This window comes from Armigeres subalbatus, chromosome 2 (assembly GCF_024139115.2).
Source record: "Armigeres subalbatus isolate Guangzhou_Male chromosome 2, GZ_Asu_2, whole genome shotgun sequence".
Classification (NCBI taxonomy): Eukaryota; Metazoa; Arthropoda; class Insecta; order Diptera; family Culicidae; genus Armigeres; species Armigeres subalbatus.
In genome coordinates, this window is record NC_085140.1 from 135,209,958 (window position 1) to 135,224,526 (window position 14,569).

The following is a 14,569-nucleotide window of genomic DNA, read 5'->3' on the forward strand; positions in this document are numbered from 1 at the left end:
TTCCATTTCCTGTTGATTCTTTTGCTTATGGCATATGATATCCTCGGTCAACAAATGAAGTTTCTCTGCTTTCCGGCGAATGCTCTGCTCACCGGTACAGTACAATGAAAATCTAACACGTGCGAGATTGATATACACCTAATCCGACAAATTAATTGACGTAAACCACCTGTTCAAAAAGTTTACTTCGTTTATCCCGCTATGCCGGAATCTGCACTTCATTGTGCTGTGCGAGGTCGGCCAGATAGTCTGTCTAATAGTATATCCCCTAACAAACTTAGGAAAAGTATGTTTACAGTATAGGGGTGCTAAATAAATAGAAACATCAATCACCTAGTTCAGCAAAAATCGAGCAAATTCTGTTGAAATCATCACTGAATAAGATGCGATGGTATCCCACTTCTCAAAATCAGGATACAGCGAAAATGTTTTTTTTTTCTTTTCAGACTGTGCTTCTAGGCATTAATATTATATATTGACTACTTAAAGCTGTGTGAAATGGGAGGCTGGATAACTTAAGGTGTCTCTTATAATGCTTTGAGATAGTGTTGCCTTAGCTGATACATATGTAACATAGTAATATGGTACAAATACGCATAGATAATTAGAATCAATTCAATATGAAAGAAAGGATAATAGTATGTATTTTTCCATGTTTAATTCGTTCTAATGGTGTTTGTTCATTGAAAATATTTTCATTTGAGTGTGATAGAGCAAATAAAAAAGCCTCAACGTTGAAGAAAATAACCAAGAAGAAAATCAGCCCACATGCCAGTACGGGGATAACGTGTAGCCGGAAATTGGATTTCAGTCAACATTCATTTTCCGAACTGACTTGAGTTACTCTAGGAATAACCACCGATAGCTATTTCAATTCTGCTTCTTCTAAAGAATAAATGGTGTACGATGTAGGGACGTCAGTGCCGTACTTTTGTGGTAGGGGATATTAGACAGAAATAAAATTATTTTAATGATGCATACTTTAATGTGCAAAGAATGTTCGGTCAACAATAAACCAAATAGATCTTCGAAGTTCCTTGCCAGATCACAAAACAAAACACGCCAGGGCAGTCATTAACTATATCTTGGCTTTATCCCAAGATTTTATCACACTAATATAAAGAAATGAGGAACAATAAAAAGTACTTTCTATGTTTCCCCATTCACTCATCAGTCTTGCTGTACTATTAATATCAATCTTCACCTATGTTTCTGAGAAGTCAACAGATAACCAGCGCCCAGCGGTGTCGGGATCATCGAAGCCAACTCCTTTCGATTGAGCCGGGCTATACTGAGAAGGAAAGTATTTATGCTGTGGATGGACGGATTCAGTCGTTAGTCAGGCGCTCTTTGATCTGTGTGTCAGCTGGTTGTGGTTCCACGTGTATCATGGAGAGCTAAAAAAGATTGTTATTTTTCGAGCAAGGCAAGCACACAGCACCTTTGAAGTTTGCATGTCAAACCCATCAGTTTGTTATCAAAAGTTATCTATGAGGTCGTGCTATTTTTAAACAAGGGAAAATTGACGGTTTCGGCAATTTATATTTCTATTATTGTCGTTTAGGTAAGCCTTCTCTTAATTAATTTTATTTTCGTATTGAGACTTCTAAAGGAAATACTTCCAAGTGTCCAAATTTCCATAATTATTCATAAAAAATTAAAAAAAAATTAAAATTTAAAATCTATCTTTTATTTGAAAGGCTCATTTGCCGTGAGGCGTTACCGAGCCGAAATCATGTTTCTAAATTTATTTTTTATTCTTGTACATATATATTAGTTTTGGGGAACCGAAAGACTTGCGGTTTGTTCAAGGTTGACACTAATCCCGTGTCGAAACGTCGGACGATGAATAAAACTCGTTTCAATTATATGAGACTGCATAGCCGTGTTACTCATAATTTGTAATAATACAATTATTTCAGTCATTTGAAGGTTCGAACACGTACCCGCGTAGCACACTTGTCATATATCAGTCACTGCGACTCCTATGCAACCAAATTCAGTCACATTGGAGTTGCTGCAACAAAATCGATATGAATTGTGCTACTAGGGTAGGATGTTCCATTAGATTCAGCTCTAAATTTTATAGTAGCTTTGTATTATACGTCTAAAGTTCGAACAGCCAATCATACGGCTGTCCCTTGTAGTTTTTTTAGTTAGCTAAAGAACTCTTTCCGAAATTCCAAAGAAAAAAATTGTTTTCAAGGAAAATTCTTCTAATTGTTCAAGAAAGCTACTGCTGATTTTTCAAGTTGCCACGTGAAATTCTTCCGCATTTTCAATGGAAGTTTTTCAAGCTGGGAATTCTGCCGCATATCCACGGGAAATTCATTCAAATTTTATTCTTCTTCTTAAGAAATTTCACAACAAATTAATTTTCAACGGAAATTCTTCTGAATTTTCAATGGAAATTTATTGTTTAGTGCGCAAGTACAATATTTTGTTATGTATTGTGGTCATTTTACTTCCTTCTAACAACTAATTCAAAAAGATCATTACAGAGTCCAAGCACACGAAGATTTGATTTTCTGGTGGATTTTCCGAAGAGGGCAGAATGACTGAATTTGGTGTTTTTTTTTGTTTGATCCTACTTGCTATCTAAAGTGAAGGACTACACAATTCAGATTTTGCTTCATTTCGAGGCGGGCATCCAGAAATCTTGCAAGGAGCTACACATAAAATTCGTGCGTGCCAATTTGGTATGGTTAAAAAAAAATCTGAAGTTGGTAAAAACACTGCAGGGGGATATATTTCGACTCGTTAGCTGTAGTTCAGGATAATCCTCAACATTTGGTGCGAATACATTTGCATGAGTGTGCGAATATAGTGCATGCCAGGTGAAATATGGATCACCAAATCATTGGCTCATTGAAATTCACGTTCGGTTGATCGTTTTCTGCATTTAAATGCTTCCTGAGAACTGGTTTGTCGAGTATCTTGAAAAAACGTTCCAAGCCTCTTGAAAGGAAACTTCTGAGCCTCTTGAAAGGAGGCTTCCGAGCCTCTTGAAAGGAGGCTTCCGAGCCATTTGAAAGCAGGCTTCCGAGCCATTTGAAAGCAGGCTTCCGAGCCATTTGAAAGCAGGCTTCCGAGCCTCTTGAAAGGAGGCTTCCAAGCCTCTTGAAAGGAGGCTTCCAAGCCGCTTGAAAGGAGGCTTCCAAGCCGCTTGAAAGGAGGCTTCCAAGCCCCTTGAAAGGAGGCTTCCAAGCCCCTTGAAATGAGGCTTCCGAGCCTCTAGAAAGGTGGTTTCCGAGCCTCTTGAAGAAAGGCTTCCGAGCCTCTTGAAAGGAGGTTTCCGAGCCTCTTGAAAGGAGGTTTCCGAGCCTCTTGAAAGAAGGCTTCCGAGCCTCTAGAAAGAAGGTTTCCGAGCCTTTTGAAAGGAGGTTTCCGAGCCTCTTGAAGGGGGTATCCGATCCTCTTAAAAGGAGGCTTCCGAGTCTCTTGAAAAGAGGCTTCCGAGCCTCTTGAAAGGAGGCTTCCGAGCCTCTTGAAAGGAGGCTTCCGAGCCTCTTGAAAGGAGGCTTCCGAGCCTCTTGAAAGGAGGCTTCCGAGCCTCTTGAAAGGAGGCTTCCGAGCCTCTTGAAAGGAGGCTTCCGAGCCTCTTGAAAGGAGGCTTCCGAGCCTCTTGAAAGGAGGCTTCCGAGCCTCTTGAAATGAGGCTTCCGAGCCTCTAGAAAGAAGGTTTCCGAGCCTCTTGAAAGGAGGTATCCGAGCCTCTTAAAAGGAGACTTCCGAGCCTCTGGAATGGAGGCTTCCGAGTCTCTTGAAAGGAGGCTTCCGAGCCTCTTGAAAGGAGGCTTCCGAGCCCCTAGAAAGAAGGTTTCCGAGCCTTTTGAAAGGAGGTTTCCGAGCCTCTTGAAAAGAGGCTTCCGAGCCTCTTGAAAAAAGGCTTCCGAGCCTCTTGAAAGGAGGATTCCGAGCCTTTTGAAAGGAGGCTTTCGAGCCTCTTGAAAGGAGGCTTCCGAGCCTCTTGAAAGGAGGCTTCCGAGCCTCTTGAAAGGAGGCTTCCGAGCTACCAGGCCCGATTTGTATACCGCAGGCATCATCTTCAAAGCATTCTTTGAAGAATAATTCCGAGCCTATTGAAGGAAGGCTTCCGAGTCTCTTGAAGGAATGCTTCCTAGCCTCTTGAAAGGTGGCTTCCAAGCCTCTTGAGTCTCTTGAAAGAAAGCTTTCGAGTCTCTTAAAAGTAGGCTTGGGGTCTCCAGTAGCCTTGCGAGCAAAGGCGTAGAATTGCCAATACGGAGATGACGAGTGCGATTCTCACAAGATACAAACTCATGCAATGGCGGACATAGAAAAGCTTTCATTTATTAACTGAGGGAATGCTTATAGTTGAGAAGGCAGATAAGTTCCAAATGGAATGTAGAACCATTGAAGTAGAAAAAGAAAAGAGGCTTATGAGCATTTTTAACGAACACTTCTGAGACTCTTGAAAGAATGCTTCCGAGCCTCTTGGAGGGAGGTTTCTGAGCCTCTTGAAAGTAGGCTTCCGAAACTCCTAACCGACCTTCTAACCTAAAGGAGGCTTCCGAGCCTCGCGAAGGAAGGTTTCCAAGTGTTTTGAAAAGAAACTTACGATTTTTTACAAAAATAATCTTACAATCTGCTTGGAAGAAGGCTTCCGAGACGCTTAGAAGGAGGCTTTCAAGCCTTTTGCAATAAAGTTACTTAGCTTAAAAAAAAAACCTTCATGCCTCTCAAATGAAGGCTTTCAAACCCTTAGATTTTACGTTTTAGTCATTCGACGTCTTTTTTTCTTAGTTTAAAAGAAAAAATCAGTGGAAGCTTCGTCCTTTCGATATTTTGTCCCATAGCTAGTTGTGCTAGTTGTGGTGGTTAGGGTTCAATAGGCTTTGATATACTGATCGACATTCATATTATTGTAGGACATAATAGAATAATATTAAGTAGATAATTTTATCAAATCATTTGTAAAATAAAGCATTAATCGATATACATGGTGTCACATAATACATTTGTTGAACAATTTATTAGAGTGTCAGCAGAGACAGATATTTGTGAGAGCAGAAAGCCGTTATGAAACGTACGCACGGTCAAGCAGTTTGACCAACATTGACTCCACCTCTCGTTTATTCAAACATCCATCAAGTTTTACCAACAGCGGCACGAACAATCAATTTATTCGGCCTACCATAACACACACGAACGACCGAAGCGCCAACTTGAGCACCAACCATCAAAAAATATAAGGGGTTTTGTACAACTTCACTACAAATGCTCAAACACGTTCGGCGAATTTTGACTCCGCCTCTGTCAACTCAAACCAAAATCGAACCGTTTTATTTTTTTCCAACCAAGCCGCCAACTGTCAAATAGTTGTTCGAACAACTTCACACACGTTTAAACAATGCGCAACCAAAGCGGTTTCTTGGGGGCGGAGTTAATGTTTGTCAAACTGCTTGACTGGTGTGTACGCTGCATTATGCAGCGGAATGAAGAGAGTTTCGCTCGGGAAGACACTGACATGCCTCAGTTTTGTGGCGAATGTTGTGAAAGCAGAAGGGTGCGAAAAATATGAAATTTGAACAGAGTTTGAAAAGAAGTATATACAGAACTATGTTTTTTTTTATATCTTTATTAACGTGATTTTTTCAAGAAAGAGAAGTTTATCACTTACAGAACTATGTGAAAATTAAATGATTTGTGTATCTTAATTAATCGAAAAAAAAACTCGACAATTATTTACAAAACAAAGGTTTGGGAAAATACACAAATATTACGTAAACCTTAATAAATAATTTTCTATTGGAATTGTAGGATTTGGAATTTTGTATCCGCCATTACGCATTTTTGTCTGATGTACCCTCTGGGGCTAGCGAATGTACTCCAGTCGAGAGCTGCTGACTCGGCAATCGAGTTAGACGTTCATAAAACATAGGCAAGTCTATTACTGCCGGTATTTTCCGGTCCGTCCCATTAGGCAAGTATTTAATAAAAATTATGTTCTACTGGTCTCCATAAGGCCAAGATGGGGTAATTAAAAATAATTAACAAAATAAAAAAAAAAATAAAATAGGAAACTCCTCAGATTTGTTAAAGAAAATTTTGAAAAGCCTCCAGATTTTTCGTAATTTTTTTTGTTGCCCCCTCAGAATGTTATTTTTTGGCAAAAAAACCGAAGGGGTGGGCATAATTCTTTTTTGATGTTTGTATCGGCATAATTGGTTTTCCGCACACCAATGAAAAAAAAAATGCATTTTCCATACAAAACTTTAAAAAAATCTAAAAATTCAAATATTCAAATATTTGATAAATCTGCTTAATGACAAGCCTTCCAGAATCCAAAACAAAATGCACTTGCATTTTCAAAGGCACACCATTCGAAACGGTAGCCCAGCACGACTGTCATTTTTTATTATTCCACGCATGATGGGACGCAACAAAGCTGGAATAATAAAAATGACAGTTTTGCGTGGCTTCCGTTTTGAATAGGGTGCCCTTGAAAACGCGAGTGCATTTAGTTTTGGATTCCGGGAGGCTTGTCCTTAAGTAAATTCTTAAATGGGGCTGGTATGCCGGTATATTTAATATGGGATAAAGTAGGTTTGCTATTTTTCACCAACAATAAAACCAGCGTTCTGAAGGTTTATTTTTGTTGACCAGCTTATATATTTTCCTTGTTTAGTCACTGACAAACACTTGGAGTAGATCATAGTTTTATTTCTTTCGAACAAGTTTCACAATGTTTTAAATACGAAATACTAAGCTATTGTTGCGTTTGTCCCTCTTATTTATGATTGTTTTTTTTCCTCGTAGTTTTAAGTTTTTCATAGCACAAACTTAAATTATATACTCCTTTGTGTTACGTTACGATTGGTTTTCTGAAATTTTGTTATTACCGAATAATTAGTGTCAGTCATTAAAAGTGACAGGGGTTCTGAAGACATGTACTTACAATCAAACTTTTCCACCACAACAGTTTCAGTTAAGGCAAACAATAGGCAATAAACGACAACAATAGTTTTCCCCTGATGAAGACAACACACGTGTTAAAACGTCAAGTAAGTCTATTGGGCTGAGTAGCCGTTAAATACTTGAACTAAATTGTAGCACGTTTTGTGGTCTTGCATTATGATAAAATGGAATAAGTAGATTGCACTTTCTTTTCGTGGGGAAAGCTTGATGGCATAACCTTAGTTCGAGGTGATAACCCATTTGAACTCAGTTCACTATGGTCACCAGCACGCTTTTATAGGGGGAGCGTTCGACGATCCATATAAACATTTTATAAGTGCAATGGGAAGGGGGTTGAAAATAATATTTATTTGCTTGACGTACTTTATGGATCAACCCTTATCAGAAAGAAGAAATATGTTCAGATGAATACTCACAGCTATCTTCACGCTTGCCCCAGCCTACAACTGTACAGTTGGTTCCGGGCATCAGCTCACGGATGTGCGATGGCGGAAGACAAACCGGTAGTAAATGCTCGTGGAAGGCAACCCGGGTGGCAAGCTGCAAGAAAAGGAAACCGAAGAATCAATATATCAATATATGTGTGGGGCTATGAATGATGGCAACAATTTATGACAGCAAAATTTGCTACCTTCTATTGAGTTTCCATACCTGGAATAGTGCAATATCATTGTCGTGGGCAATATTTAGATTGTATTGCGGATGGGGAATCACCATTTTGACCTTCACCTTCTGACCGTAGTACGCGTGTGAATGGCGCCTCGTGATACCCAACTGAATGGTCCAGTCGCTTATGCTTCTTTTTCCCGTGGTATGGCTGATGAGGAAATAATTTTATGTCAATATTGTTTTACGGCCGCAATGCTTTCTAAAGTCGCTTACTTTCCAATGCAATGTGATGCTGTTAGAACCCATTGGTCGGCAATCAGGACACCAGCACAGTAGAAAATTTCTTCCGGTCCGCCGAGAATGGCAGCAACGAAGGGCCAATCCCCCGGCTTGGAATAACTCCCTCCTACGATTCGCGTTTGTGGTTTACGATACTTTTTGTTTGGCACTTTTCCGCACGCTGAAATGGGCATTGATAGAAGACCAGTTCCAGAAAGTTTCACATTCGATACTAACCAAAATTGGAGCATGTTAATTCCGCAACGGGGTATCTCGAGTTGACATCGCAGCTGTTGAATTCCTTGAGCATGTTGGTGCTCTTTTTCTGGTACATTCGCCACATTGATGATGCGTCCTTCGTCCCGATGAGGGTACGATTTGAACCGCGCATTGTCGTACGACTGGAGTTTACCGAGCTGTAGCCAAGCATAGAACAAATCAAAGTTGGTGATGTTGCCGGGTCCCAATTTTTGACGCATGCAGGAGCCCACTGCTTCAGATTCGCCTTATACACCTCTAATGTGCCGCGGCCTAAGTCTCCGTTACGCTCGCTAAGTCGAACTGAAATTCAAAGTACGCATTTCTGTATTTCCCGAACACGATTTCTGGTGAAACAAATATTATCGCAAGATTTTAGGGAAACAACTGATTCCAGATATTTTTATTAATGATAAAAAAAAACTATCAAAAAATCTCAATAACATTAACATATCCTTAATTAAGATATCCGAGTGAAAAAATAAAGTGAAAATGCAATACAATTTTAAATATATGCTTCAAGCTATTTAGGTAAATTTTGGGAATATTTTGTATTCGGGGAGATGCTTCTATTCTTCGATGATTTTTAAATTGATGTCATTTAGCCTAATAGACCCTGCCTTAATCTGACAACATGATGTGTACGCCATTTTGGTAATGGTTTTTTACGCTGATTTTGAAATTAACACGGTTTTCTACGCGAATAGCTAGTTCTCTTTAACTAAAGAATAAGAATCTTGTTGTAATTTGGTGCATACGTCACTTTTCCAGAGTATAAAAGCACAGTTATCAGCAAGCTTCTTATGTCAATTTACGAAAATTGTTGTGAACTAAACAGAAGAATTGTCGTTGTTGTAAAAGGTAATCAGTAACGTAACCTACACAAAATAGGACATAACAAATAAACATTTTTACCTATTTTTCTTGTTCCTTGAAAAATTACATAAATACCTCTGGGATTTGGCAATAATATTTGCTTCTGAAAAACAGCAGTACTAAATTTAAACACTTACTGCAATTTCTTTCATCTTGTCCATACGGGCAATCCTGCACTCCATCGCAAACGTGCTTTTGGCCCATACATCGTCCGTCACCACAATGAATTGCATTTTCACCGCAAACGTCACAATGCGATTCATCTGTCTGATCCGCACAGTCCACGTGGCCATCACATCGCCAGTCGCTGGGTATACAACGTCTCTTATCACACAAAAATCCAGAACAGCTAACAGGTCTTTTTTCACGCAATTTGGACTCCTTGTACTCTGCCATTCCGACACATTCATTCTGGTTCGCGTCAATCGAGTCCCCAAACAGTTGACAGTGCAGGTAATCCGGTAGCTCCAGTCCGAAAACATCGAAGAAAAAGCTACATCGACGCATAGTTTCTGGAGAAATATGTTATTTGAAGAGACCAATCGAAATCATTACCCCAATCCCTGCACTTACCAATACACAGACTTTTACAGGGTGTCACCGTGGATCCGGTGGCACCACATTTAGGCACAAACAGGGAACATAAGAACAGTGGAACAAGCTCGTAGCATTGGACATCGACCAGCGCCTCAAAGAGATCAATTTCCTGGAAATCATCGCTCTTCGTGAGTCAGGGTGAACGTGAAGCCAGCAATCACAAACACAACCAGTCAGTGACGTAGGTTGGAGTAGAGTTCCCCCTCGGGGCAGCGGGAATTGTGCGAGAGGGGCAACCGAGTACTTACCATTTGAGCTTCCGGTTGGCCAAAGTGTCCGATGTAGTTGGGAAACACGGTGTAGTTGTAAGGTATTCTATGCTGCTGGCAGAACTTGACGATCACCGGTAGACACACCCCCGGAGCCGGATTACTATCCACCTTGATGGGGGCGATCGTCGTCTCCAGGGGTGGCAGCCGATTGTTGATGGTGCGGGCGATTGTTGTTTGATTTACGTAGGTGATCGGGGGGTTCTTGCTCAGATACGACGCCAGTCCGATGGCAAGACCGATCAGGAGGATTGCATTGACAGCGATCTGGCATGCACGAAACTTCATTCGACTGCGCCGTGAGTGGTAGGACTCGGAACTGCGGCGTGATTTGAAGATTTGAAGTTTCTGTAAATGGCAATAAAAGTAATAATGGGGTTATTCCGAGAAGCGCATGCATTGATTCTAACTCTAGACCTACACAGATAGAAAAATTCACTGAAATTTATGCTATTATTCATGCACATAAATGGAACGCCATTATTAGCGTAATTCCACACAGAATATAGCCTAAATGTATACAAAATTTGACGTGAATCGTCATTATTGTATACAAGTTGTAAGCAATCTGTTAGGAAGAGGACAATTTCAGCGTAGAATGGCGTAAATTTCCACATGCCAAGTTTTACGCGCTGTTTATTTTTCATTATTTTTTTCTGTGTAACCGAAAGATGGAGAGCTGATTGTCTTGATTATTGTTATTGTGTTTTTTTTTGGTTGTTTGCAAAAGGACTAGCGCCGGACACCTCTTAATACCGGACACTTCAAAAAACGGCACTTGCACTTGTAGTACAAAAGAAAGCTATTGAAAAGTTCTGTACCTGCATGGAATATCAGACCCAAATGTTGTAAACTTTATACAAAATTAGAAATTGAAAAAATGTCAAAAAATTTTATGTTTCGCCTTATTTTAGAAGGTTTTAATCAGCAATATTAAAATCTATCAAATGCTTTCTGATTATGTCGAGTTGCTCAATATTAGTCATATTTCAAATAGCGATCATGATTTGTAATAATATAATTTATAATGATTTATAATGTATCTATGGTGCAAAATCAATTTCTGTATCCGGTAGCTGTCCGGTAGCTGTCCGGACAATGAGTTTTTCATGTGACCACATAGCCATTTTTTGCACCTGTTTTGTTAAACTTACATCAATTCAATGGTTTTTCTTGCTGATCAATCAGAAAACCACAGAAATAAGCAGAAACAAAATTAGAAGAAGTCATAGAAAATAGAGGGAAATTTGAGTAGGAAAATTGAGGTGGGGAGTCAAATGAGCTCTAATGACACGTGTATCTATGTTTACAACTGGAAGCAAGTGAACAACATTACTATTCTAATTGATGTCTCAAATCATGTTATAGGAACTTGGTCATATTTGCACATAATGCAATAGTGTCCGGTACTCGGGGACACATTTCTAAACCGTGAAAAATTCCACCAAAATTCATCATCAGAGTACATCGTCCAAAAATAATCCGAATACTTATAAAAAAAAATCCGGAAATAATCCGGATACTTAGAGAGTTTCTCGTTAAATGGCTTATGTGTCCGGCACTGAGGGATCTCCCTCTATATATACCCAACAATGCCCGGAATCTGCGAAATCAAAGTTACTGATATTATTGCACCTAGAACAAAATGTTGTGACATACTTTGCATTAAGTGTTTTGTATCAAATCTCGCAATAAGGCACGTTCACATACGTGCAACATGTGCACTGCACAGGTGGCAATTTTGTCCCCAATATTCAAAATCTCGATAGATTTTTTGTCATTCATATCCAAATATATAGTTGGATTATGCGCATTTATTATATGTTTCGTACAAATTTGACAATCAAGTAGGTATACATAATCGGATTTTTTATAGGCAGCATGTGACGTGAGGCAACCAAAATGCTGCGATGGGGGCGCGCTATATTTTACTCTACGATTACAAAACGACCCACCGTCACCACATATTGTTTCAACACGGAACTTTCAGCCATATGTAAGGCATTCGGTCTAACCGCAATACATTTTTAAAATGTTTTTTCTTAATCTAGAATTTGAAAACCCGACTTAATCCACCTACAGAGAATGGAAAGTTTGAAGCAACTTTTGAAAAGTTGTGTGTATCGAGTTCATATTATAATTTCTATGCATATGACCCAAAATTGGATAACAAATAACTGAGATTTTTATGCTTAAAAAATAGTTCGTAGCTTTAGTCCGACCAATTATTCGTCAACTCAGGTTTATCTTGGTTAACGGGTTGTCAATGTGATAATTAGGAAAGGGTGGTGAATATAATTGGATGCTGAAATGAGCTTTTTCGTTCATTTCGAATTCTAACAGTTACCTGTTAGAACTAGTCATGTTGTTGATTCAGGATAGAAGATGGAAACGGGATGAAAGCCCATTTCCAGTTCTAGCGATTGCTAGAACATGAGAATTATATGGAAAGGTACAAAGTAGGAGGTATGGAACGGGCCTGGGATTTAACTCACCGTCCTGCATATGAAGCAGAAGTGGTATCCATATGACCGCCAAGTCCGTTTATTTTTTTGTTTTTGTTGAAAATTTTGACAGGTCGATAAAGTAGAACTGTTTTTTTTATGAAAACCTTTATAGATCTTCATAAAGAATTTTGAAGAGAATTGAAGAAATGGTTGGTCGAGAGTTTGTACATTTTGTTCGAATTTCAGATATATTCGCAGGATCTAATATTTGATTTCAAAAAAAGCATTCCATGTTAATATTTTAGCTTCCGCTTATAGTCGAGAGAGCTCTAATCAGTGAGCAAACGTTTGAGATCTCGAAGTGAAACTATCTTGCAACATACACATTTTACACAGCTGATGAGATCAGCACGTGAAACATTGAGCTGGTATACATCCTGCAAGGTGAAGGTTAAAATGTAAAAAATCTAGTTTTATAAAAAACATGACATACACACTGAGTTTGTCTTTCTCAAGCTCGCTAAAATCGGGCACCGCTGTAGCTCAGTGAATTTCAGAACTGAGCTTCAGCAGAATATTTACTGTATCTCACGTCACTTTTACTGGGATTCAGCAAACATGAAACACGACGATGCCTACCTCGGTAAAATAAATGAAAAGTTCTGAGATCTCGACGAAAAAAAAAGTTTGTATTTTTTTTAATTAAAAAAAATTCAGGCGGTATCAAGACATAAGTGTGAAAGTTGTTTATTTTAGAAGATGAATATACATGGAGCAAAAATGGGTCGCTGAGGAAACGCTAGTGATAAAGTTTTTTTTTCAATATAAAATTCGATTTCAATATAAAAAACCCTGATTAATCCACCTAAAGGTGTTGTATGCCTTTCTCGTGCCAAAAAAAATACTGAAAAATATGAGTGAGTGTTTTTTAGCGTGTTTTGCGCATAGAAAATAGTATTTTGGCCATAACTTCTGATCCTATAGCCCAATCTGCCCAATTTTCAATAGCAAACAATAGGACAGGATTCTCAGTCAAATGGAACTTGTTACGAGTAATTCGGTCAATGCTAAGTTTCGAAAAGTGTGTCTACAAAATTCTGTACACATACACACATACATACATACACACAAACAGACATCCGGAGGAGGTCCTAGGCGAGACGGTCAAGGTGAGGGCACTCACGACAGAGGTGAATCTAAGGGTTAAAGACCTGGACGAGATCACTGACGTCGAAGAGCTCGTCACGGCACTGCGGCGACAGTGTGAAGTGGAGACGCCCACCGCAGCCGTTCGGCTACGGAAAGGTCCGGCAGGGACGCAGGTAGCATTGGTTCGGCTATCTGCAGCGGACGCCTCCAAGGTAGTCAAGTTAGGAAGCGTCAAGGTGGGATGGTCGGTATGCCCTGTGCGCATATACGAGCAACCCGAAGTTTGCTTCAAGTGCCTGGAACCGGGGCACAAGCAATGGGACTGCAAAGGCCCTGACAGAAGCAATCTCTGCCGACGCTGCGGATTGGAGGTACATAAGGCACAATGCTGCACGAACCCTCTTAATTGTTTGATTTGTTCCAGCAAAGCTGTGAACAGCAAGCACCCCATGGGGGGTTCGATGTGCCCGGCGTTTAAGCGTGCTGCAAAATCAAAGTGCAGGTAACGCAGCTGGCTTGCTCGGCCTCGCCCGAATGTTTGGTGTGCGCAGGTTTAGAGGAAACGGCGGAGCACGTGTTGTTCGTGTGCTCACGTTTTCGCGCAATGCGTGACCACATGCTTGCCACATGTGGTCTGGACACTACCCCGGACAACCTAGTTCGGAGGATGTGTAAAGATGAAGTTGGCTGGAACGCCGTTTTATCGGCTATCGCCCAAATCGTCTCGGAGCTACACAGAAGGTGGCGCGTAGACTCAAGGATGGCTAGTTCAGGCGCAAATAAGAGGTGATCCAAGGGATCGGAGTCGGCTTCATGGGTCATACCGGTGGTCATGCTCTGTGGTCGAACTCGATCCTTTTGTCGAACAAGTGGCCGCGCGAAGAACAACATGGTATCGTCGCTTTCACGGCATCGGTCAACCGGACGGGTTCCGAGCCCGAGGACGGAAAGGGGACCTCGCCAAGGCTGGGGCAGGCGTAGGCCTCGCGTCGGCAAGTCCCTCTGTGTGCTGGCGAATAGGCCCTATCGCAGAAAGGTCAATTTGGAGTGCACGCGGCATCATCATTCTTGATACCAGTCGTGCAGAGGGAAGCAGGCGCGAAGTCGACCCTTCCCACCTTCCGAAGACATAGGGCGTGGTAAGGC

General features: G+C 40.4%; 1 protein-coding gene across 2 annotated transcripts in view; it reads right to left on the minus strand.

Annotated features, from left to right (window-relative positions):
* Positions 1–14,569, minus strand: part of LOC134210895 (uncharacterized) — a 100,002-nt gene that overhangs the window by 13,947 nt on the left and 71,486 nt on the right. For both annotated transcript variants that reach the window (XR_009978884.1, XM_062687321.1), the window contains exons 4-10: positions 9,807–10,175; positions 9,535–9,667; positions 9,099–9,473; positions 8,065–8,388; positions 7,822–8,008; positions 7,591–7,756; positions 7,356–7,479 (exon numbers count right to left, since the gene is read on the minus strand). Coding sequence is in view for 1 of the 2 variants with exons in the window: in XM_062687321.1 (XP_062543305.1) it covers positions 7,356–7,479; positions 7,591–7,756; positions 7,822–8,008; positions 8,065–8,388; positions 9,099–9,473; positions 9,535–9,667; positions 9,807–10,175 (1,678 nt within the window). In the remaining variant the exon portion in view is untranslated. The remainder of the gene's footprint in view (positions 1–7,355; positions 7,480–7,590; positions 7,757–7,821; positions 8,009–8,064; positions 8,389–9,098; positions 9,474–9,534; positions 9,668–9,806; positions 10,176–14,569) is intronic.